This window comes from Ailuropoda melanoleuca, chromosome 6 (assembly GCF_002007445.2).
Source record: "Ailuropoda melanoleuca isolate Jingjing chromosome 6, ASM200744v2, whole genome shotgun sequence".
Lineage (NCBI taxonomy): Eukaryota > Metazoa > Chordata > Mammalia > Carnivora > Ursidae > Ailuropoda > Ailuropoda melanoleuca.
This window is the reverse complement of record NC_048223.1, coordinates 60922120-60946254: the sequence shown is the minus strand read 5'-3', so window position 1 is coordinate 60946254 and position 24135 is coordinate 60922120. Positions and strand designations below refer to the sequence as shown.

Below are 24135 nucleotides of genomic sequence, written 5' to 3'. Positions count from 1 at the left end.
ACTACCCATCACCAGTCTATCCCATTCGTCCACCCCCCTCCCCTCTGAAGCCCTCAGTTTGTTTCCCAGAGTCCACAGTCTCTCATGCTTCATTCCCCCTTCTGATTACCCCCCCTTTCTTTATCCCTTTCTTCCCCTACCGATCTTCCTAGTTCTTATGTTCCATAGATGAGAGAAATCATATGATAATTGTCTTTCTCTGCTTGACTTATTTCACTTAGCATTATCTCCTCCAGTGCCGTCCATGTTGCAGCAAATGTTGAGAATTCGTTCTTTCTGATAGCTGAGTAATATTCCATTGTATATATGGACCACAGCTTCTTAATCCAGTCATCTGTTGAAGGGCATCTCGGCTCCTTCCATGATTTGGCTATTGTGGACAATGCAGCTATGAACATTGGGGTGCATATGGCCCTTCTCTTTACTACGTCTGTATCTTTGGGGTAAACACCCAGTAGTGCAATGGCTGGGTCATAGGGTAGTTCAATTTTTAACTTTTTAAGGGACCTCCACACTGTTTTCCAGAGTGGCTGTACCAACTTGCATTCCCACCAACAATGTAGGAGGGATCCCCTTTCTCCACATCCTCTCCAACAATTGTTGTTTCTTGCCTTGTCTATCTTTGCCATTCTAACTGGCGTAAGGTGGTATCTCAGTGTGGTTTTGATTTGAATTTCCCTGATGGCTAATGATTTTGAACATTTTTTCATGTGTCTGTTAGCCATTTGTATGTCTTCATTGGAAAAGTGTCTGTTCATATCTTCTGCCCATTTTATGATTTGTTTATTTGTTTCTCGTGTATTGAGTTTGAGAAGTTCTTTGTAGATCTTGGATACCAGTCCTTTATCTGTGGTGTCCTTTGCAAATATATTCTCCCATTCCGTGGGCTGTCTCTTAGTTTTTTTGACTGTTTCCTTGGCTGTGCAGAAGCTCTTTATCCTGATAAAGTCCCATAAGTTCATTTTATCTTTTATTTCTCTTGCCTTTGGAGATGTGTCGTGAAAAAGGTTGCTCTGGCCGATGTCATAGAAGTTGTTGCCTATGTTCTCCTCTAGAATTTTGATGGATTCCTGTCTCACATTGAGGTCTTTCATCCATTTGGAGTTTATTTTTGTGTATGGTGTGAGAGAGTGGTCAAGTTTCATTCTTTTGCATGTAGCTGTCCAATTTTCCCAGCACCATTTATTGAAGAGACTGTCTTTTTTCCACCGGATGTTTTTTCCTGCTTTATCAAAGATTAGTTGCCCAAAGAGCCGAGGGTCCATTTCTGGGTTCTCTATTCTGTTCCATTGGTCGATGTGTCTGTTTTTGTGCCAGTACCATGCTGTCTTTGTGATCACAGCTTTGTAGTACAGCTCGAAATCCGGCATTGTGATGCCCCCAGCTTTGTTTTTCCTTTTCAACAGTTCCTTGGAGATTCGGGGCCTTTTCTGGTTCCATACAAATTTAAGGACTATTTGTTCCAGTTCTTTGAAAAATGTCCTCGGTATTTTGATCGGGATAGCATTGAAAGTGTAGATTGCTCTGGGTAGTATGGACATTTTAACTATGTTAATTCTTCCAATCCATGAGCATGGAATATTTTTCCATCTTTTTATGTCTTCCTCAATATCTTTCAAAAGTGATCTATAGTTTCTAGCATATAGGTCCTTTACGTCTCTGGTTAAGTTAATTCCAAGGTAACGCATGGTTTTTGGTGTTATTGTAAATGGGATGGATTCCCTAATTTCTCTTTCTTCAGTCTCGTTATTCGTGTATAGAAATGCAACTGATTTCTGGGCATTGATTTTGTATCCTGCCACCTTACTGAATTGTTCTATAACTTCTAATAGTTTGGGAGTGGATTCCTTTGGGTTTTCCATATAGAGTATCATGTCATCTGCAAAGAGAGACAGTTTGACTTCTTCTTTGCCGATTTGGATACCTTTGATCCCTTTTTGTCTTCTGATTGCTGTTGCAAGGACTTCTAGTACTATGTTGAATAATAGTGGCGAGAGTGGGCATCCTTGTCGTGTTCCTGATCTTAAGGGAAAGGCTTCCAGCTTTTCCCCATTGAGAATAATGCTTGCAGTAGGCTTTTCATAGATGGCTTTTATGAGATTGAGAAATGTACCCTCTATTCCTACACTCTGAAGGGTTTTAATCAGGAAAGGATGCTGTATTTTGTCAAATGCTTTTTCTGCATCAATTGAGAGGATCATATGGTTCTTGAGTCTTTTCTTGTTGATATGATGTATCACATTGATTGATTTGCGAGTGTTGAACCATGCTTGCATCCCAGGTATGAATCCCACTTGGTCATGATGGATAATCCTTTTAATGTACTGTTGGATTCTATTAGCAAGGATCTTGTTGAGGATTTTGGCATCCATATTCATTAGAGAAATCGGTCTGTAATTCTCCTTTTTGAGGGGGTCTTTGCCTGGTTTGGGGATCAAGGTAATATTAGCCTCATAGAATGAGTTTGGTAGCTTTCCTTCTGTTTCTATTTTTTGAAATAGCTTTAGGAGAATAGGTATTATTTCTTCTTTGAATGTTTGGTAGAATTCCCCAGGAAAACCGTCTGGGCCTGGAGTTTTATTATTTGGAAGGTTGTTTATCACTGACTCAATTTCTTCATAGTTAATTGGCCTATTTAAGAAATCTATTTCTTCCTGTTTCAGTCTTGGTAGTTTATAGGTTTCCAGGAAGGCCTCCATCTCTTCCAGATTGTTTAGTTTTTTGGCATATAGCTGTTGATAAAAGTTTCTAATAATCCTTGCAATTTCAATGGTGCTGGTCGTGACCTCTCCCTTTTCAGTCATAATTTTAATAATCTCAGTCCTTTCTCTTTGTTTTTGGACAAGTTTTGCCAGTGGTCTATCAATTTTATGGATTCTCTCAAAGAACCAGCTTCTAGTCCTGTTGATCTGCTCTACTGTGGTTCTGGTCTCTAATTCATTGATTTCTGCTCTAATCTTGGTCAACTCCTTCCTTGTCAGTGGGTTAGGCCTGTCCCTCTGTTGCTGTTCCAGTTTCTTGAGGTGAGAATATAGAAACTGCATTTTAGATTTTTCTATTCTTTTGAGTGAGGCTTGGATGGCTATGTATTTCCCCCTTAGGACTGCCTTTGCAGTATCCCATAGGTTTTGGACCGTTGTGTATTCATTCTCGTTGGTCTCCATAAATTGTTTAATTTGTTTTTTGATTTCCTGGTTTATCGAGTCATTCTTGAGCAGGATGGTTCTTAGCCTCCAAGTGTTTGAGTTTCTTCCAGGCTTCTGTACGCTGTGCCTAGGAGCCCAGGCGTTACTGTTGAGAAAGAGCTCGGCAGTTTTTTTGAGTATAAGCATAATTCCACATAGTTTTAGGACCTGCTGTATGCACTTCCTATTTAAATTTAAGGAACGTGGCTGTGCAAAGTGAGAAAGTCATCACCCAGGTCATGATTTCTAAGGCTCATGAATCCTTTGTGTGTTTGCTGTGTTTGGGGTTCAACATTTTGAGTGTTGGAACACATGCTTCTTTGGCTGCTAACAACAGAACCTTTTAGAAGCGTTGTGGAATTGGCTAGTGTTCTCTCATTCTGAGGGCACATGGCTGCTGTTCCTGAGACCAGCAGCGTACCCATTAACCTAAATTAGTGGGTGCACCCTGTCTTCTCCCCTCCCTTCCCAGGACTTTGAAGAAGGCTGTTACCTGCTCTGTAAAAATGAGACAATACAAGTGACAACAAGGGACATCCTAGTTACAGAGAAAGGAAATACCGTGTTAGAATTTTTAATAGGTCTCTTTAAACCTTTTGTGGAATGTTATCAGGTATGTAACTCTTTTGCAAGTTCTCCTTCATCCTCGCACCCTGTGCTTGCTTCTGGTTCGGAGGGCAAGTGTCTTCCCCAGGTGAATGGCAGAACTAGAGAGATTGCTCAATAGGGTGAAAGAGTCACCTCTCAGGTGAAGACCTTGTTCCCCCAAAGGGGGCCCTTACAGACCCCAGAGGGTAACAGCTTCAGGATGCCCAGAACCAAGCGCCGTCATACTGTACCTTACGGCTTTTCTCATAGCTCGGCGTTTGACACATTGCGGGCACTCGGGAAATGCAAGATTGGAATGATACATAATGTCAGTGATTTTAAATCACCAAAAGCTAATTAACAGAAGGGGAAGAAGAGGTTCAAGTGCAAGTATCTGAAAGAGTTTGTCAGAGCTCTAAGGAGTGGTTAAGCAGAGAGGGGATGGTAGAGATGCCCAGCAGGAATGTGCCCCTCAGAGGGGCCGTATGTATTTGCCAGAAGAGGACTGTGGCTCTAAGCACTGGTTAGCAGCCCCCAGGACCAGCGTCCTGGCAGGGGTGCTCTGACTGATGACAGAGACACTGTGCCTAGTCCAGCGCTGAGTGGGTATTTGAGAAATGCTACTTCGGCCCCTAAGCACCTTTCTGCAGTACAAGTCATCAAGCATTTGGGGGCCTAACAAACTATTAGGTGTTTTTAGGGAAAAAGCAGTTACACAAAATCTGGCCCCTCTCTTCCTGAGCAGCGTCAGATCTGTTAAGCTGATGATAATTCACTCAACTTGCAACCCGTTAAAGTGAGAAAGCGTATTTTAATAAATGTCAGTACTATTTCAGACTCTATTTCTAATTATAAGCAGTGATACAAGCTCCAGAGAGACCTCCTAAGAATTCTGTAGCTTTTCTGTGCTCAAACCTTGGAGAGTCTTTATTCTGCTCTGACATACCGTAGCTTTCTGTCAAGGGGGACCAGGTCACGTCAGTCGCTGCTGCATTGTATTTGGCTACCTTGTTGTCTTTCTGTTCCCCACACTCTTTCTGTAAAAATCAGATAATTTGCAAATACCTCTTGAATGAAGAAGAAGACGACTTCACTGAGAAACAGTACTTGGCTGGAGTTCGAAAATTCACCAGTCAGCTTCTTGATCAAGGTTAGTCACACTTCTGTGGGTGGTGACTTCTTGCAGTTAAGAACAAAAAGAAGGGGGGTGCCTGGGTGGCGCAGTCGTTAAGCGTCTGCCTTCGGCTCAGGGCGTGATCCTGGAGTTATGGGATCAAGCCCCGCATCGGGCTCCTCTGCTATGAGCCTGCTTCTTCCTCTCCCACTCCCCCTGCTTGTGTTCCCTCTCCCGCTGGCTCTCTCTCTCTCTGTCAAATAAATAAATAAAGTCTTTAAAAACAAGCAAACAAAAAAAACCAAAAACAAGTCCACTAACTCTTTCTCCCTCTGTCATAGGTGCCTCGCAGTGTTACGATGTCTTGTCTTGTGATGTACAGAAAAATGCCTTAGCAGCTTTTGTGAGGCTAGGTGTGGTAGAGAAGAAGAAAGTGTAAGTACTGTGTGCGCGGGGCTGGAGGGGCAGTGCCTGCTAACGGCCGCTGAGCACAGAATGCAGACAAAGCGCTTGAAACAGGATACCATGCTTCATTCATCCATCTCCCGATGAGTTATGTCAGTATGAGTTACTGTGCAAATTTTATGAGTTACAAATAAAAATGGTATTGAAGCAAAGAAAGTATTTTAGGCCAGCATTTTGGCCTTGATCTAATATTGGAATGTATAGGTGAATTATAAAGATTTTTGGGAAGTGAAGTAGAGTGTATGTGTGTATATAAGTGTGTGTGTGTGTGTGTGTGTGTGTATATATATATATATACACACACACACACGTAAGTGTATATACTTATATACACACACACATAAACATGTATAATACATAAAGACACACATATGTGTATGTGCAGATAGTTAGCTGTTTCCTCTTCTGAGTGAATGAATGTAAGAGTGACCAAGCTTCGTGGGCAGAGTCTTGTAGTATGTCTCTCATGTCATCAGAAGGAGGAAGCATGAAGCCAGCAAGTAGGTCAGGAGTGATGGGCCTGTCAATTACTTAAAGACTTGGCCTTGAGGAGGAAAAAAGATGGCGGAGGAGTAGGGAACCCTATATCAACCAGTCCCCTGAATTAAGCTGGTTATCTACCAAACCATTCTGAACACCCATGAAATCTTCCTGAGATGTAAGAAGATATATCTGGATCTCTACAAACAGAGTATCTCCCGCCATTGGGCTCGAGCTATGAAGCGGGCAGCTGTGATTCTGTGGGCAGATATCAGAAGATAAACAGAAGAGGGAGGGAGCCTTCATAAACTTGCGCCAGGAAGGTGAGATAACACCAGAAGGCGAAACCTCCTGAGCTGGGAACCGGGCACAGGCTCGCAGACCGGTAGCGGTGGGAAAGGACTTTAGTGCATCCCCCCAGACAGAAACCTGGAGCTACGGGTGCACGTGTGCGAACCAGGGGTGGCTTGCGGTTGTGCTTTCTGCACAAAGCGCAGAGATGTACCAGCCCCGGAGTGACATCTGGGAGTGCTGCTGTGGGGCACACAACCCAGGAGATAGCGGTTTTTAGCAGCACAGACAGAAACGGAGACAGTGTGTCCTGGAGAGCTCAGTGAAGAACAGACTGCAGTCTCTCTGTTCTGAGACAGAGGTTTGGATGTGGTCACTTCTGCTCTGACTCTCAGAAGAGACACGGAAAACCACCAGGGAAAGCTACCAGAGAACAAAAGCCCCAGAAAAACAGTTTTCACTGAACCCATTTCCCGCCCCCACAGAGGGGCAGGGCAACTCTGCCCAAACAGGGTTACCTGAGCAACAGCGTGGCAGGCCTCCCTCCCCCAGAAGACAGGTTGGAAGAACAAGAGACCGACAACGCTAAGGTCCCTATAAAACAGGTGCATCTTGCTTGGGTCGTGGTCAGTGATTTGAATTCTGTACATTCCCTCGACCACCCCCAACAGAAGACTAAGAAGAGGAACCGCCCAACAAAGGAAAGAATCAGAGACCGTGGCCTCCGCCACAGAACTAATGGATATGGATATAACCAAGATGTCAGAAATAGACTTCAGAGTAACATTTTGAAGTCAAGATCTAGGCTTGAGAAAAATATTAACGACAATACCGAATCTCTAAGGGCTGAAATGAGAATGAATCTGGCCGAACTTAAAAATGCTATGAATGAAATGCAGTCTAAACTGGATGCTCTGGCGGCCAGGGTAAACGAGGCAGAAGAACGAATTAGTGAGCTAGAGGATAAGATGATAGAAAAGGAAACCGAGGTGGCATGGGAAAAACAGATTAAAGCCCAAGGGATCAAACTGAGAGAGATTAATGACTCAATGGAACGTTCCAATATCAGAATTATTGGGATCCCTGAGGGGGGGGAGAGAGAGAGGTCTAGAAGATATATTTGAGCAAATCGTAGCCAGAACGTCCCTAATCTGGGGAAGGAAACAAACATTTGTGTCCAAGAGGCAGAAGGGACCCCTCCCAAGATCAATGAGAACAGACCGACACCCTGACATATAATTGTACAATTCGCAAATCTTAGATCCAAGGAAACAATCTTAAAAGCGGTGAAGGGGAGGAGATTTCTTACGTGCAGAGGGAGGAACATCAGAATAACATCAGACCTGTCCACGGAGACGTGGCAAGCCAGAAAGGGCAGGCAAGACATATTCAGGTTACTAAAGGAGAAGAACATGCAGCCAAGGATACTGTATCCAGCAAGGCTGTCATTCAGAATGGATGGAGAGACAAGGACCTTCCAAGACTGGCAAAAACAGAAAGAATATGTGACCATCAAGCCGGCCCTGCAAGAAATATTAAGGGGGTTCTATAAAAGGAAAAAGACCCCAATAGTGATAGAGAATAGAAATTTACAGAGACAATCTATAGAAACAAGGACTTCACAGGCAACATGATGACAATAAAATCACACCTTTCAATAATCACTCAATGTGAATGGCCTAAATGCTCCCATGAAACAGCACAGGGTTGCAGATTGGATAAAAATCATCTACAAAAGACTCATTTTGAACCTAAAGATACATCCGGACTGAAAGTGAGGGGATGGAGAACCATTTTTCATGCCAACGCACCTCAAAAGAAAGCTGGGGTAACAATTGTTATATCAGACAAATTAGATTTTAAGCTAAAGACAATAGTTAAGAGATACAGAAGGATACTATATCATTCTTAAAGGGCCTATCAAACAAGAGGATATAACAATCGTAAATATCTATGCCCCCAACATGGGAGCAGCCAACTACATAAGCCAACTGTTAACCAGAATAAAGAAACATCTTGATAATAATATGTTAATAGAAGACCTCAACACTCCACTCTTAGCAATAGACAGATCATCTAAGCAGAGAATCAACAAAGAAACAAGAGCTTTGAATGACACACTGGACCAGATGGACTTCATAGATATATACAGAACATTCCACCCTAAAACAACAGAATACTCATTCTTCTTGAACACATGTGGAACTTTCTCCAGAATATACCACATAGTGGGTCACAAATCAGGTCTCAACCGCTACCAAAAGACTGAGATTATTCCCTGCATATTCTCAGACCACAATGCTTTGAAAACTGGAACTCAGTCACAAGAAAAAAATTGGAAGAAATTCAAACACTTGGAAGCTAAAGACCATCCTGCTTAAGAATGTTTGGGTCAACCAGGAAGTCAAAGAAGAGCTTAAACAATTTATGGAAACCAATGAGAATGAAAACACATCGGTCCAAAACCTGTGGGATACTGCAAAAGTGGTCCTGAGGGGGAAATGCATAGCCATCCAAGCCTCACTCAAAAAAATAGAAAAATCCCGAATACACAAACTAACTTTACACCTTAAAGAACTGGAGAAAGAACAACAAATAAAGCCTAAGCCAAGCAGGAGAAGAGAAATAAGATTAGAGGAGAGATCAATGAATTAGAAACCAGAAATACAGTAGAGCGGATCAATGAAACTAGAAGCTGATTCTTTGAAAGAATTAATAAGATCAATAAACCACTGGCCAGACTTATCCAAAAGAAAAGAGAAAGGACCCAAATTAGTAAAATTATGAATGAAAGGGGAGAGATCATGACTAATACCAAGGAAGTAGAACCAATTATTAGAAATTATTATAAACAACTATATGCCAATGAATTAAGGAACCTGGAAGAAATGGATGCCTTCCTGGAAACCTATAAACTATCAAGACTGAACCAGGAAGAAATTGACAATCTGAATAAACCAATAACCAGTAACAAAATTGAAGCAGTGACTAAAAACCTCCCAAAAAACAAGAGTCCAGGGCCTGATGGATTCCCAGAGGAATTCTACCAAACATTCAAAGAAGAAATAAGACCTATTCTCCTGAAGCTGTTTCAAAAAATAGAAACATGGGGCGCCTGGGTGGTGCAGTCGTTAAGTATCTGCCTTCGGCTCAGGCCGTGATCCTGGCGTTCCGGGATCCAGTCCCACATCGGGCTCCTCCGCTGGGAGCCTGCTTCTCCCTCTCCCACTCCCCTGCTGTGTTCCCTCTCTCTGTCTCTCTGTCACATAAATAAAATCTTAAAAAAAAAAAAAAAAGTAACAGAAGGAAAATTTCCAAACTCATTCTCTGAGGCCAGCATTACCTTGATCCCAAAACCAGGCAAAGACCCCATCAAAAAGGAGAATTACAGACCAGTATCCCTGATGAATATGGATGTCAAAATTCTCAACAAGATCCTAGCTAATAGGATCCAACAGTACATTAAAAGGATTATCCATCACAACCAGGTGGGATTTATTCCTGGGATCCAAGGGTGGTTCAACATTCGCAAATCAATCAGTGTGACAGAACATGTTAATAAGAGAAGAGACAAAAACCATATGATCCACTCAACTGATGGAGAAAAAAAGCATTTGACAAAATACAGCATCCTTTCCTGATTAAAACTCTTCAGAGTGTAGGGATAGAGGGAACATTCCTCAATTTCATAAAAACCATCTGTGGAAAGTCCACAGCAAATATCATTCTCAGTGGGGAAAAGAGCTTTTCCCTTAAGATCAGGAACACAACAAGATTGCCCACTTCTGCCACTGTTGTTCAACATAGTACTAGAAGTCCTAGCTAGCATCAGCAATCAGACAACAAAAAGAAATGAAAGGTATTCAAATTAGCAAAGAAGAAGTCAAATTCTCTCTCTTCTCAGATGACATGATACTTTATGTGGAAAACCCAAAAGACTCCACTCCCAAATTACTAGAACCCATATAGCAATTCAGTAATGTGAGAGGACACAAAATCAATGCACAGAAATCAGTTGCATTTCTATACACTAACAGTGTAACTGTAGAAAGAGAAATTAGGGAATCAATTCCATTTTCAATAGTACTAAAAACCATAAGATACCCTGGGATAAACCTAACCAAAGAGGTAAAGGATCTGTACTCTAGAAACTACAGAACACTTATGAAAGAAATTGAAGAAGACACAAAAAGATGGAAAAACATTCCATGCTCATGGATCAGAAGTCGTAAACATTGTTAAAATGTCTGTGCTGCCCAGACCAATCTGTACTTTCAGCATCATCCCAATCAAAATACAAGTAGCATTTTTCAAAGTGCTGGAACAAACAATCCTAAAATTTGTTTGGAACCAGAAAAGACACTGAATCACCAAGGAAATGTTGAAAAATAGAGCTACCCTATGACCCAGAAATTGCACTNAAAAAAGAAAAAGCTGGGGGCATCACGTTGCCTGACTTCAAGGTATATTACAAAGCTCTGCTCACCAAGACAGAGTGGTACTGGCACAAAAACAGACACACAGACCAATGGAACAGAATAGAGAGCCCAGATATGAACCCTCAGCTCTGTGGTCAACTAATCTTCGACAAAGCAGGAAAACATATACAATGGGAAAAAGACAGTCTCTTCAGGAAATGGTGTTGGGAAAATTGGATGGCTATATACAGAAGAATGAAACCCAACGATTCTCTTACACCATACACAAAGATAAACTCTAAATGGATGAAAGACTTCAATGTGAAACAGGAATCCATCCAAATCCTAGAGGAGAACATAGGCAGTAACCTCTTCAACATCGGCCACAGCAACTTCTTTCAAGACACATCTCCAAAGGCAAGGGAAACAAAAGCAAAAATGAACTTTTGGGACTTCCTCAAGATAAAAAGCTTCTGCACAACAAAGGAAGCAGTCACCAAAACAAAGGGGCAACCCATGGAATGGGAGAAGATATTTGCAAATGACACTTCAGATAAAGGGCTGGTAATCTAAGATCTATAAAGAACTTCTCAAACTCAACACCCAAAAAACAAATAACCCAGTCAAAAAATGGGCAGAAGACATGGACAGACACTTCTCCAAGGAATACATACGAATGGCTAACAGACACATGAAAAAATGGTCAACATCATTAGCCATCAGGGAAATTCAAATCTAAACCACATTGAGATACCATCCTACACCAGTTAGAATGGCAAAAATTGATAAGCCAGGAAACGACAAATGTTGGTGAGGATGTGGAGAAAAGGGATCCTTCTTACACTGTCCGTGGGAATGCAAGCTGGTACAGCCACACTGGAAAACAGTATGGAGGTTCCTCAAAAAATTAAAAATAGAGCTACCCTATGACCCAGAAATTGCACTACTGGGTATTTACCCTAAAGATACAGATGTCGTAAAAAGGAGAGTCATGTGCACCCCAATGTTCATAGCAGCAGTGTCCACAATAGCCAAATCGTGGAAGGAGCCGAGATGCCCTTCAACAGATGACTGGATAAAGAAGATGTGGTCCATATATACAATGGAATATTACTNTGGTGTTGGGAAAATTGGATGGCTATATACAGAAGAATGAAACCCAACGATTCTCTTACACCATACACAAAGATAAACTCTAAATGGATGAAAGACTTCAATGTGAAACAGGAATCCATCCAAATCCTAGAGGAGAACATAGGCAGTAACCTCTTCAACATCGGCCACAGCAACTTCTTTCAAGACACATCTCCAAAGGCAAGGGAAACAAAAGCAAAAATGAACTTTTGGGACTTCCTCAAGATAAAAAGCTTCTGCACAACAAAGGAAGCAGTCACCAAAACAAAGGGGCAACCCATGGAATGGGAGAAGATATTTGCAAATGACACTTCAGATAAAGGGCTGGTAATCTAAGATCTATAAAGAACTTCTCAAACTCAACACCCAAAAAACAAATAACCCAGTCAAAAAATGGGCAGAAGACATGGACAGACACTTCTCCAAGGAATACATACGAATGGCTAACAGACACATGAAAAAATGGTCAACATCATTAGCCATCAGGGAAATTCAAATCTAAACCACATTGAGATACCATCCTACACCAGTTAGAATGGCAAAAATTGATAAGCCAGGAAACGACAAATGTTGGTGAGGATGTGGAGAAAAGGGATCCTTCTTACACTGTCCGTGGGAATGCAAGCTGGTACAGCCACACTGGAAAACAGTATGGAGGTTCCTCAAAAAATTAAAAATAGAGCTACCCTATGACCCAGAAATTGCACTACTGGGTATTTACCCTAAAGATACAGATGTCGTAAAAAGAAGAGTCATGTGCACCCCAATGTTAAGAGCAGCAATGTCCACAATAGCCAAATCGTGGAAGGAGCCGAGATGCCCTTCAACAGATGACTGGATAAAGAAGATGTGGTCCATATATACAATGGAATATTACTCAGCCATCAGAAAGAATGATTACCCAACATTTGCAGCAACATGGACGGGACTGGAGGAGATTATGCTAAGTGAAATAAGTCAAGCAGAGAAAGACAATTATATGGTTTCACTTATATGTGGAACATAAGAAATAGCATGGAGGACATTAGGAGAAGGAAGGGGAAAATGAAGGGTGGAAATCAGACGGGGAGACGAACACTGAGAGACTGTGGACTCTGGGAAACAAACAGGGTTTCAGAGAGGAGGGGGAAGGTGTTAGCCCAGGGGTGGGTATTAAGGAGGGCACATATTGCATGGAGCACTGGGTGTTACATGCAAACAATGAATCCTGGAACACTACATCAAAAACTGATGATGTACTGTATGGTGACTAACATAACAGAATAAATAAAAAGAGTTGACCTTGAGGAAGACTATTGGGAAGTAGTCTTGGAGCACCTGGCTCGCTCAGTTGGTAGAACCTGTGACTCTTGACCTTGGGGTCCTGAGTTCAAGTCCCATGTTGGGTGTAGAGATTGCAAAACAAACAAACTTGAAAGGAAAAGTAGTCTTGGGACACCTGGGTGGCTCAGTCGGTGAAGCGTCTGCCGTCAGCTCATGTCATGATCCCCGAGTCCTGGGATCAAATCCCACATCCAGCTTCTTGCTCATCAGGGAGGCGGCTTCTCCCTCTACCTGCTGCTCCCCCTGCTTGTGCTCTCTCTCTCTGTGTCAAATAAGTAAAATCTTTTTAAAAAAGAAAAGAAGAGTAGTCTTACTGTATAATGAACATCGACTTCCCCTACCTAAGTTTATGTAATAAGAACTTTTTGCTTTTTTTCCTAGAAATAGTGACAGTGTATTTAATGTGAACGAACCTGCCATGACAAAATTAGAAGAAATGCTTGGTAAGTACAGTTTAGTGGCATGTGATGCGTTTTCACGTCGTGTTTATCACATACAGTAACACAAAGTATGTTATGGCACCAAATACTTTTATCAGAACGAACAACAGAGTTTTAATGTCAACAGGACTATTTATATCATCTAGGTTTTGCTCCAGGAAGGTAAGGAGAAAGTGCAGAGAAAACACAACCAGCAGAACATGGTCAGTCTTCTACATAATTATCAGTGTCTAGCATAACTAATTAGGGTCTGAGATCTGGACCCTTCACATCCAGTCTTGGTGGACATGGAGAAAATACCTGTTATCTGAGTCCTTGGCTTTATTCTCTTCCTCTCTACTCTTGGATTCCTTCTTTTCCTGGCAAAGGGTTGGGATCAGTGTTCACAGCATATAGACTTTCTGAGCTCAGAATTGGGGTTGATAGCATACCCTTGGGAGAATAATCCTTCAGCTTCTCAGCAGATAGTCCAGCCCAGAAAGGCAGGGTCATTTGTTTGCAGTATGAAGACAGTCAGGAGTGTGGGTATAAGGAAAGAGATCTAAGAGGTCGGAGGAAGTAACGAACATTTCTCTTAGGAATGATGGGGTAGTTTTAGAAAGGGAGGTGTCAGTGTTTGGAAAACAAAAAACAACAACAACTTACCTGTTGATGCACTGAATAAGCACTACATTGTTGAGTGGCTCTTCTTCTAAATAGTACTCTTGTGCCGGATCCTAATTCAGTACATTTGTCAAACCTGCGTGGAGGAGCTTCAGGTAGATGTCTGGTGGGATGAGGGGAAACGATATGGTAAAGGAAAGTGGTTGAAAAAAAAGGGTAGAAGGCAAAGGAATGGTTGACATCAGTAGGGAAGGTGGAAATACTAGTTTCTTGTTGAAGAAAATACAAAGGTTGAAATCCCAGTCTTCTGTTTATCTTATGTCTGAAATCTCAGAATATGTACCCTTGAAACTCAATTTGGAGTTTGGTAAGAGGGGCATGTAGCTGAAACAATTCCCAAAACCCTTATTCTGTGAGGATGATGGAACTGATTTCTTAATCACAGGTGGCAAATATAACATGGGTATGAATGTACTGGTACATGCTAGACCAGAAGTCCCAAAAGCAGACTGGGTTCTGATCCTGGCTCTGCCCGTGGCTGTAGGGGGTGTGAGGGGTGGGGACTGCTGCTGCTTCCCCTGAGGAGGGGCAGGGGTCTCCATCGGTGTTCTGTCAGCCTGTGAAACCACATAAGGCTTAAACAGCTGTATGAGGAAGGACAAACTCAAGGTCATCTCATGGGCTGTCTTTTTTTTCCCCCTTAGGTTGTAAGACACCAGTAGGAAAGCCAGCAACCGCAAAACTTTAATATTGCCAAACAGTTATGAGAAATTTGGTCACATAATTGCTGTCATCCAAGGACTCTTACTCCAACAGGCGGGAACATGAAGGAAAAGAGCCATCTGCTCCGGCTTCATACGACAGGAGAGCCATGGGCTCGGCAGAGAGGAAGAGGTGACCGGTGTAAGCAGTCTGTGTGGTCCTCTCCACCACTACTCTTAAAAAGGCGTTCGTGTCCAACTCTGTGTGTGTTTTAAAATAAAACAGTCTTTTGGAAACATGTTTGGAAAAACAAAGCCCAGTCCTATTTCACTAACACTTCCAACTTCTTATCACACGTATTAAACTTTTATGCCGACTTGTGAATTATAGTGTGACATGGACACTGAATGCATGTCAGAAGCAAACCACCAGGGAGGGCACAGCTCCATTTCTCGTGACTGTCCTTGCACCCAGTGGCCTCAGACAAATACAGGTTTGGCAGAACTGTGCCATAACTTAGCCAGTTTATGTAAAAGTTTGCCACCCAAGGGCCCGATCACTAAAACTGCTTTAGAGAAAGTTCCTGCAATAAAGAGAAGTTACATGATGTATCATGAATAGGCTTAAGAATAAAAAATGGGCCTAGGAACTCGGGAGAAGAGGCGGCGTCTGGCTTAGTCAATAGAGCATGTGACTCTTGATCTTGCTGTCCTGAGTTCAAGCCCCACGTTGGGCATAGAGATTACTGAAAAATAAGTAAACTGTCGGGGTGCCTGGGGGGCTCAATCAGGTAAGCATCTGAGTTCGGCTCAGGTCATGAACCCAGGGTCCTGGGATGGAGCCCCGCACTGAGCTCCCCACTCAACAGGGAGTCTGCTTGTCCTTCTCCCCTGCCCCTGCTTGTGCTCACTCGCTCTTTCTCTCAAATAATCTTTTAAAAAGTGGGGCTGGTTCTGGACTGCCTCAAAAGACCAGCATGGCTGAAGCGAGAGTCATGGGCAGTGAAATTAAAAAGGGCAGGAATAGGAGTCTGCTAGGGCCGCCATAACCAGCCACCAGACGGGGTGGCTCACATAGCAGAAGTTTCTTTCCTTGCAGTTCCGGAAGCTACAAGTCCCCAGATCAAGGTGCCAACAAGGTAGGGTTCACTCTCGGGCCTCTCTCTGGGCTTGGAGGAGGCTGCCATCTTGCTGCGTGCTCCCTCATTACTCCACGGAGCCCCCATTACTCCCCAAAGGCTCCATCTCCACAGTGATGTTGGGGGTGGGCGGTTAGGGCTCGAAGATCAGCATTTGAGGGGCCACAAGTCCACAGCAATAGGGTCAACACATAGGGCTCAGGGACTCTCGTAAAACATTTGAACTGGAATATAAGTGCCTCAGAAAATGTTGGAAAGTTTCGGCGTGTGGTGCCAGAACTCACTGTGCCAGGATTGCTGGGATGCGCGTTGGTGTTGCAGAGACCTGGCGGTTCTGCTTACGCGGACTGTGGCGAGCCACCGTGCTAGTCTGCCCACTGGCGCCGGGTGGGTCCTCTGCTTGGCGCTGCTTGTTAGGGAAGCCGGAGATTCACGAGTGTTGACAGTAAGAGTGGAGGAGTCAATTACGCAACATTCCCTGGCAAAGGATTTCATGGCATGCCAGCTAGACGGGGGCACTGAGCTGCTGCCACCCGGGGAGAGTGTGAGTCCAAAGCAGCCGAGAGCCCTGGACCTGAGCCAGTCCTTGCTGAGTAGGTGGGCCTTAGACAGAATCCCGATTTTGGTGATTTGGTTTTCTCCGTGGCATTCATACTATGCATATAAAGGGGTAAGATGACTTGTTTGGATTGAACACATGTCAGGTCTGGGGGCAAAGCCTGGAGTTCCAGGTGCCTGTGCCCATCAACTTCTCTCCTGGCAGCTCTGACATGACAGCCAGCAAGCGAGCGGGTCCTGGAGGGGCAGGAAGCCAGGGTGCGGCCAAAACCGAGTGAGGCCTTGGAGCAGAGGCTGCTGTGAGAGCTGGACCTCTGTCTCAAGTAACTCAAGTAAACCAAGCATCTTAGACGATGGCATGCTTCTAAAGCATGTACCGCATACCCCACCCCACACATGCCCCTGTACACAGCCAGAGCTTTAAACTGCACTGCTGGCCCTCAGCCCTTCCACTCCCGCCATTCTAGAAAGTCTGAAGCTGCCACTGTTTGAAGTAAGTAAAAAGGCCCATAGCATGTAGCTTTCCAAGAAAGTCTCCTATCCAAGCACTATATAATGTAGCAGCTAAAAATGCAAGGTGTGGAGCCCAACTGGGCTTGAAATCCAACTCTGCCATGTGCTAGCCCTGTGTTCTCGTGTGATCGATTTACACTCAGAGCCTCAGCCTCCTTATCCATAAAATAAGGATGACGATCATCCCTCTTGGGCTGTGAGAAATAGGAATGCCGACGGGTGCGTGGCTGGCTCAGTCCGTAGAGCACGAGACTCTTGATCTCGGGGTCCTGAGTTCAAGCCCCATGTTGGGCATAAAGCTTACATAGCAAAGGAAAAAAGAAATAGGAATGTCAGTGAAGTATTTGAAACCGTCTTTGGCAATAAGCGTCATCTGTTACTACCACGACTAATGGGGACAATCTCTAGTTGGCCTCTCAGAGAAGATGAGGTTGGGTGTTCCCTGGTGCTTCCTGTGCCCGAAGGTGCGCGTGTCCCTGACCTACAACCTTGAGAGCCTGCCTCGGCCCAGCTGCTCAGCCCGACAGAATTATGCCGCCGTGCATGGCTCAGTACCTCACGCAGACACCAGCCACCTCCCAAGTTCTGCTGAGCCATGGTAGAAATCACAACTTTTCCCTACATCTCTGCTTCCACCACCAGCACGGGAACATTCAATTTGGGGTAGGAAATGCCTTGTTGACCTTGTTCATATCTTTACTTTTTCTTTCTAAATTGAAATTACCAACTCTGATGTAAGTACAAGTCTCCCATTGATAGATTCAAATGTCATTTTTTTCTAGAACCCACTCTGGGCCTGCTGCACAGCTGTCAACTTGGGATTTCCCATCACTGTCCTCTTGGCAATTCCCTTCACTTTTCTACATTGGATTCCCCTCCTTTGGGTCCCATTTCTTCCTTTTTGATTGTTTATCAATTCTAGTGAAGTCCTGTCTTTCCACTGTATGAGGGATTAGTGTTATAGACCTCACCTGTTTAAAAATGTCTTTTTTCCACTCTCAGAGTTGTCTGATGATTTAGCTGGGTGAGCTAAAGGTTAGAAATCATTTTCCCTGAGAGCTTTGAAAAACATTTCTCCATTGTATTCTAGTTTCTATTATTCTTCTCAAGTCAAAAGAGCGTTCTGATTCCTGAACACAAACTATTTGCCTTTTCAGAAATCTTTAGGATCTCTTTTCTATACTTTCTGAAATTTTGGGTGATGTATTTGTTGTCAATGTTTTATGTTTGGTTTTCTGTGGCTTCAGCAAATTTAAGTGTGGGTTTTCTGTTGGTCTGTTTCTGCTCTGTATTGTTTCTCTTGGGTTCTCATCAAATAGTCTCTTTTCCTCATTGAGCTCATTATTTTTATTTGCGTGCTAAACATTGTACACGAAGGAATGTTTGAGGCCTTGGAGAATTTTATTATCCTGGTGAAAGATTTTCTATTTGCTCCTGGCAGACTGCTAGAAGCACTACCCACCTAAGATCCCCTTAATCCCATTAAGGTTTAAGATGGGTCCACCCAGCAGAACTGATGGCTTTAATCCTCTTAATGGCCTCTTTATTTCATCTTTATCCATAAGGTATGGACTTTCAGGGTTTCATTCCAAAGTTTAGATGGGATTTTGTCAGAGTTGCACTGAAGTCCAATTTTTATCTCCCTGGCTCCCTTGTGTTTTTTGACAGCCTGCTTCACTTCTCATTTTGCCACTTCGCAAGAAGTGAAGTGGAAAAACGAGGAAACGCTACTTAAAAAGATTTATTTGTTTGAGAGAGAGAGAATGCACACATGAGTGGGGGCGGGAGGCAGAGGGAGAAGCAGACTCCCTGCTGAGCGGGGAACCCAATGTGGGACTGGATCCCAGGACCCTGGGATCATGACCTGAGCCGAAGGCAGACACTTAACTGACTGAGCCACCCAGATGCCCTGGAAAAGCTACTTTCAGACGCTGGGCTCACCTCACTGGGTTTCCTTCTTCTGGATTTTTGCCCCATGATGTTTCACTCCCTTGTTAGCTCTGCAATGCCTTTATGTTCTGACATCTGTTCTGTGGCACCCCTGAGTATCCATGGTTCAATCTAATGCTGATACTAGTTAGTGGACTTAATGTAGATCCCAGTGGTTAAGGAGCTCAGACCCACAAGACTGCCCACACATCAGGTGCTAGCGGCAAGTCCTTGGTGTCCTCAACCCACCCTCACTTCTGCCCATCTGGCTATAAATTTGGGGTATCCCATGGGCCCCCCCCCCAAGGTTTGATATGTAGCTAGAATAAGTCAAACTCAGGAAGGGCTATATTTACAGTTTTATTATAAAAGATACAACTCAGGGACAGCCAAATGAAAGAGACACATAAGGCAAGGCCTGGAAGGGATGGAGGAACCACCAGAGTCTGTCCCTGTGAGGTCTGGATGTGCTATCCCAGTGCCTCCACACGTCCACCAACCAGGAAGCTCCAGGAGCCTTGTTCAGTTTTATCGAGGTTTCTTCCCATAGGCCCACTTGATAAGATCACCGGCCATATGATTGACAATCTCCAGTTTCCCTGCCTTTTGGGGTTTGGGGTGCGAGGGTGGAGAGTTCTAATCTCTAGTCACATGGTTAGTATGCTGGTGACCAGTCCCCATCCTGGAGCTATCTAGGGTCCCACCAGGCGTCACCATATTAACATAACAAAGACACTCCTATCACTCGGGGAAATTCCACAAATTGAGAAGCCTTGTGCCAGGACCAGGGAGAAACACCAGATAAGTACTTTTGTTATGCTACAGCCTTCAAATATATTCCTTGCATATGCATTTTGTATAGTTCTAGTTGTTCTCAGGGAGGGACAGGTCAGAAATACCTAGTCCACTATAAATGGAAGCAAAATTTTCTTGATCATCAATAAATAGAATTTAATGAAAAAAGAGCAAGAGAAAGGGGAGAGTAAGGACACAGGACTGGACCAATAAAAAGGGAGTAGGTAAAAAAAAAAAAGCACAAAAAGGAATGATTTTTTTACAAAGAGAAATTGATGGTAGAAGGGCACATTTGGGGCAAAGATAAAGATTTCAACATTTTTAAAATTAAAAAATTTTTAAGATTTTATTTATTCATCTGTCAAAGAGAGAGAGAGATCACCAGCTGGGGAAAAGGCAGGCAGAGGGAGAAACAGATTCCCTGCTGAGCAAGAAGCCCGATGTGGGACTCGATCTGAGGCTCTGGGATCATGACCTGAGCTGAAGGTAGATGCTTAACTGACTGAGCCACCCAGATGTCTCTCAATATTTTTTTTTAGTTCTGCATCTTGCAAACTTCACTCTCCATTTCTTTGGTGTCTCACCCCCCTTTCCTAAATGGTTATTTAGCACTTGTAATGTGGCTAATATATCCTAGGAACTGAGTTTTATTATTATTATTATTATTATTACTATTATTATTATTATTATTATTTGGTAACCTATATTTAAATAGCCACATGTGGCAAAGGGACTACATACCGGACAGTCCAACTTCAGATTGGATGTTTCATCTGTTAGAGAAAGACTAGAACCACCCACCGCACAGTCCCCTTGCATCCTTCCCAGCTTCCCAGCATAGCAAGGGCTGCGAGTCTAGGGCTGCAGGAATGTGCCTGGTATCTCCTTTGATAAGGCTCGCTCAAAATAACTCATTGAGACCTCAAGCTCCAGGCGACAGGGTCTAAGTGTTACAACTCTCAATTAGGTATGAAAACATGATTTCCTTTACCAGAAAAAGAACTTGAGGTAGGGGAAAGAACAAGAATGAGGGCTACACAGAAGAGAAGTGATACCATCACCACATGGGAAAATGAAGATGGTTGACATCTTTATTGGGGAGTTGTTACATAAGTAGATCCATTTTCCAAAATTTTAGAGCTCAGATTTATACATTATGGTGTGTGGAAAGTTTATCTCCAGCAAAACTGTAAGTAATAATAACAATTAACAACAACCCAGTAGGGATGGGCATTGTGTGGGCGTGTTGGGTATGGTTGAAACAATAACAGAATATTAACAATTGTTGAAGCTGGGCAATGAGGACACAGGATTCTTTATATTCCTGTTATTCTCTATATGTTGAAAAAATTCAAAAATAAAAGTCTTTAAAAATAAATCTTTGGGCACCTGAGTGGTTCAGTCGGTTAAGCGTCTGACTCTTGATCTCGGCTCAGATCATGATTCCAGGGTTGTGAGATCGAGCCCTGAGTTGGGCTCCGTGCTCACTGCAAAGTCCGCTTGAGATTCTCTTTCTCTCCTTCTGCCTCTCCCCCTGCCCTCTCTTTCCAAAAAAAATAGTACCCTTAGACCTCACATGAATGTATAAAAAAAGTGCTAGAAAGACATACCACAGAATGGTAAGAGTGGCTCTTATTTTTAAGATCTCATACTTAAAAATGTTTTTCTTACTTGATGTTTTGAGAAGGTGGTATGTTCAACTATGCAAAAAACTCTGCAGTGTGTTTCCATGCCTGTCTCCATCTACTCAGTTCTAGCTGCGTGGACCCCTTCAGAATTTCCAGGCAAATATAAAGCTGTACTTTCTCCTTTTTTACTCCTAAAGTAACACACTGTATGATTATTCTGCACTTGGCCTTACACTTCACAACATATTTTATTTTTTTAAAGTAATCTCTCTACCCAACATGGGGCTTGAACTCACAACCCCAAGATCAAGAGTTGCCTGCTCTGCCCACCCAAGCCAGCCAGCCACCTCTGCTAACAACATAGTTTAGTCCATTGCAGTGGACATTGAGAGGCCATTCATTGGTAAGCTGCAGGGTGTTACATTGTATTGGCCTCTGGGGGATCTCCTCTGCGCTGTTACAAAAACTGTAACCTGGTCCGTAAAACCTGTTGCAATATTTTTGTATCTTTCTTTCCTCCTTCTGGTATTCTCATTACAGCATGGGACATTTTTTTTTTTTTTTGAGAGAGAGAGAGAAAAAGCATGGGGGGGGGGGGGGGAACGAGAGAGAACCTGTCAAGNCACTGTCAAGCCGACTCCCCACTGAACGTGGAGCCCGTTGTGGGGCTGATCTCACGACCCTGAGATTGTGGCCGTAGCCAGAATCAGAAGTCTGACGCTCAACTGATGGAGCCACCCAGGCGTCCCTACAATATGTTACACTTCTTATGGTTGTTCCTCAGTCTTTGGGTATTCTGGGGTTTTGTTTGTTTTGTTTTTTAGGGGGGGTTGTGGTTTTGGGTTTTTTTTTTTTGTCTTTGCTCTTTTTGCTTTGCAGTTTTCAAGGATTCTCTTGATATATCCTCCAGCTCAGAGATTCTTTCCTTGGCCAGGTCCAGTCGGCTAAGGAGCCCATCAAAGGCACTCTTCATTTCTATTGCAGTGTGAGTTTTCATTGCTGTTTTGTTGTTGTTGTTGTTGTTGTTGTTGTTTTATCTCTAGCATTTTTTTTTCTTTAAAGATTTTATTTATTTATTTGAGAGAGAGCGCACACATAAGCAGTGGGGAGAGGAAGAGGGACAAGCAGATTCCCTGCTGTGCAGGAAGCTTGATGGGGGGCTCAATCCCAGGACCCCGGGATCATGATCTGAGCCGAAGGCAGACGCTTAATGACTGAGCCACCCAGGCGTCCCTCGAGCCTTTCTTTTTAATTCTTTCTTAAGATTTCTATCTCTCCGCTAATATTGCCCATCTGTTCTTTCAGCCTGTCTACTTCATCCATTAGAGCCCTTGGCATGTTAATCATGGTTGTTTCCAATTCCCAGTCTGATCATTCCAACATCCCTGTCATGTCTGGTTCTGATGCTCGCTCTGTCTCTTCACATTGTGTTTTTGCCTTTTGGTATGTCTTGCAATTTTTTTTCTTGGTAGCTGGATGTGGAGTTACCAGGAAAAAGGAACTGCTGTAAATAGTCCTTTAGTGAGGTGATGGTGAGTGTGGGGGAGCAGAATCCTATCATCTAGTGATTAGGTCTGTCTTTCAGTGAATTTTGGAAGTGTTTCTTGGCTGTTTTCTCCTCCTTGGCGCGGGGGGTGGGGCGCGGACAGAATGGCTAGAGTGAGCTGGGGTTGGGCATTCTCCCTTTCCCTGGTAATACACCAGCAGGTTATACCCCAGCAGGTTAGGCTCAGGTTAAGTAGTCTCCCCTGGAGGCAGGTCTTGTAAGAAAACCAGAGTGCTCTATTGCATTTCAGAATGTTCCCTGTCCTGCCCCCTGCTGGAACCCTGGGGGGTTTCCCTCCGATACTTAACTCTGAGAACCTGGAATGGGGGTGTTAGTTCACAATATAGTGGGATTTCCCCTTAAGACTGGGTCCCCTGGGAGTTTTTAACTCTGAGTTGTGGTCATGGAGTCTCCAGCTTTTGTCTGTTATGATTGAGGTTTCTCTACTGCTCCCCCACTCCCTGCACTGGTTTCTGCAGAGGTTTCTCCTTGAGCCTCTGCTCCTCTAAAATAGGACTTCCTGCATTTGCCCGCTGGTCTCTCCAATCTCGGAGCAGTTGGTTTGCCTTGTGTCCCGCCCTGCTCTTGTAGATCCAAGAAGACGTGTTGATTTTTCGGTCTGTTCAGCGTTTTACTTGTCAGAACTGAGTGTGACATATGAGCTTATGTGCAAAACAGGAAACTAGAACTGTTTTTAAAAACTTATTCATAAATCACATCAGTTGAATGGGTAAATTTAATTTAGGAAGTACGCAAATATTTTTTTGTAGGATAAATCTTCAAAAGTGGATTGTAGGGTCAAAGGGTTTGCATAATTCTGTGGTTTTAAGTCTTGCCAACTTGCCAGTGCCCCAGTTTACAGTAATTCCCACCAGCAATGTCTGTCTGAGACGACACACACACAAATATTTTAGAGACTTTTCAACACTGGCTTGGTTTATGTGACTTTGTTTAATGTGTTTAGCTAGGTAGATAATAAATCTGAGAGTAAGTCAACATATTAGGCCAAATGAATAACGAGTGACCTTTAAAAAGCAAGCTCTTGTCTGGCAACTTTTCTATTTCAAGGACACCCACTCAGCTGTTCAAAGCTTGACCACTTATTATGTAGGAGCTAAGTTACACATATCTTAATGCCCAGTGAAATTTCTTCAAGTTTGACACTACTTAATTTTACCAATTACAAAGAATTCAATAATGTACAAATTGTTGTTAATGGGGCACCTAGCTGGCTCAGTCCGTAGAGCATGTAACGCTTAATCTCAGGATCATGAGTTCAAGACCC

The 24135-nt window shown here is 43.3% G+C and overlaps 1 protein-coding gene across 1 annotated transcript in view; it reads left to right on the top strand.

Moving 5' to 3' along the window:
- The window catches only part of GNPAT (glyceronephosphate O-acyltransferase), a 48429-nt gene extending 33310 nt beyond the window's left edge, over nt 1-15119 (top strand). Inside the window, exons 11-15 of the mRNA XM_034663572.1 lie at nt 3622-3798; nt 4824-4923; nt 5229-5322; nt 13380-13441; nt 14746-15119. Coding sequence (XP_034519463.1) covers nt 3622-3798; nt 4824-4923; nt 5229-5322; nt 13380-13441; nt 14746-14789 — 477 coding nt within the window. The 3' untranslated portion in view covers nt 14790-15119. The remainder of the gene's footprint in view (nt 1-3621; nt 3799-4823; nt 4924-5228; nt 5323-13379; nt 13442-14745) is intronic.
- The last annotated feature ends 9016 nt before the right edge of the window (nt 15120-24135 follow it).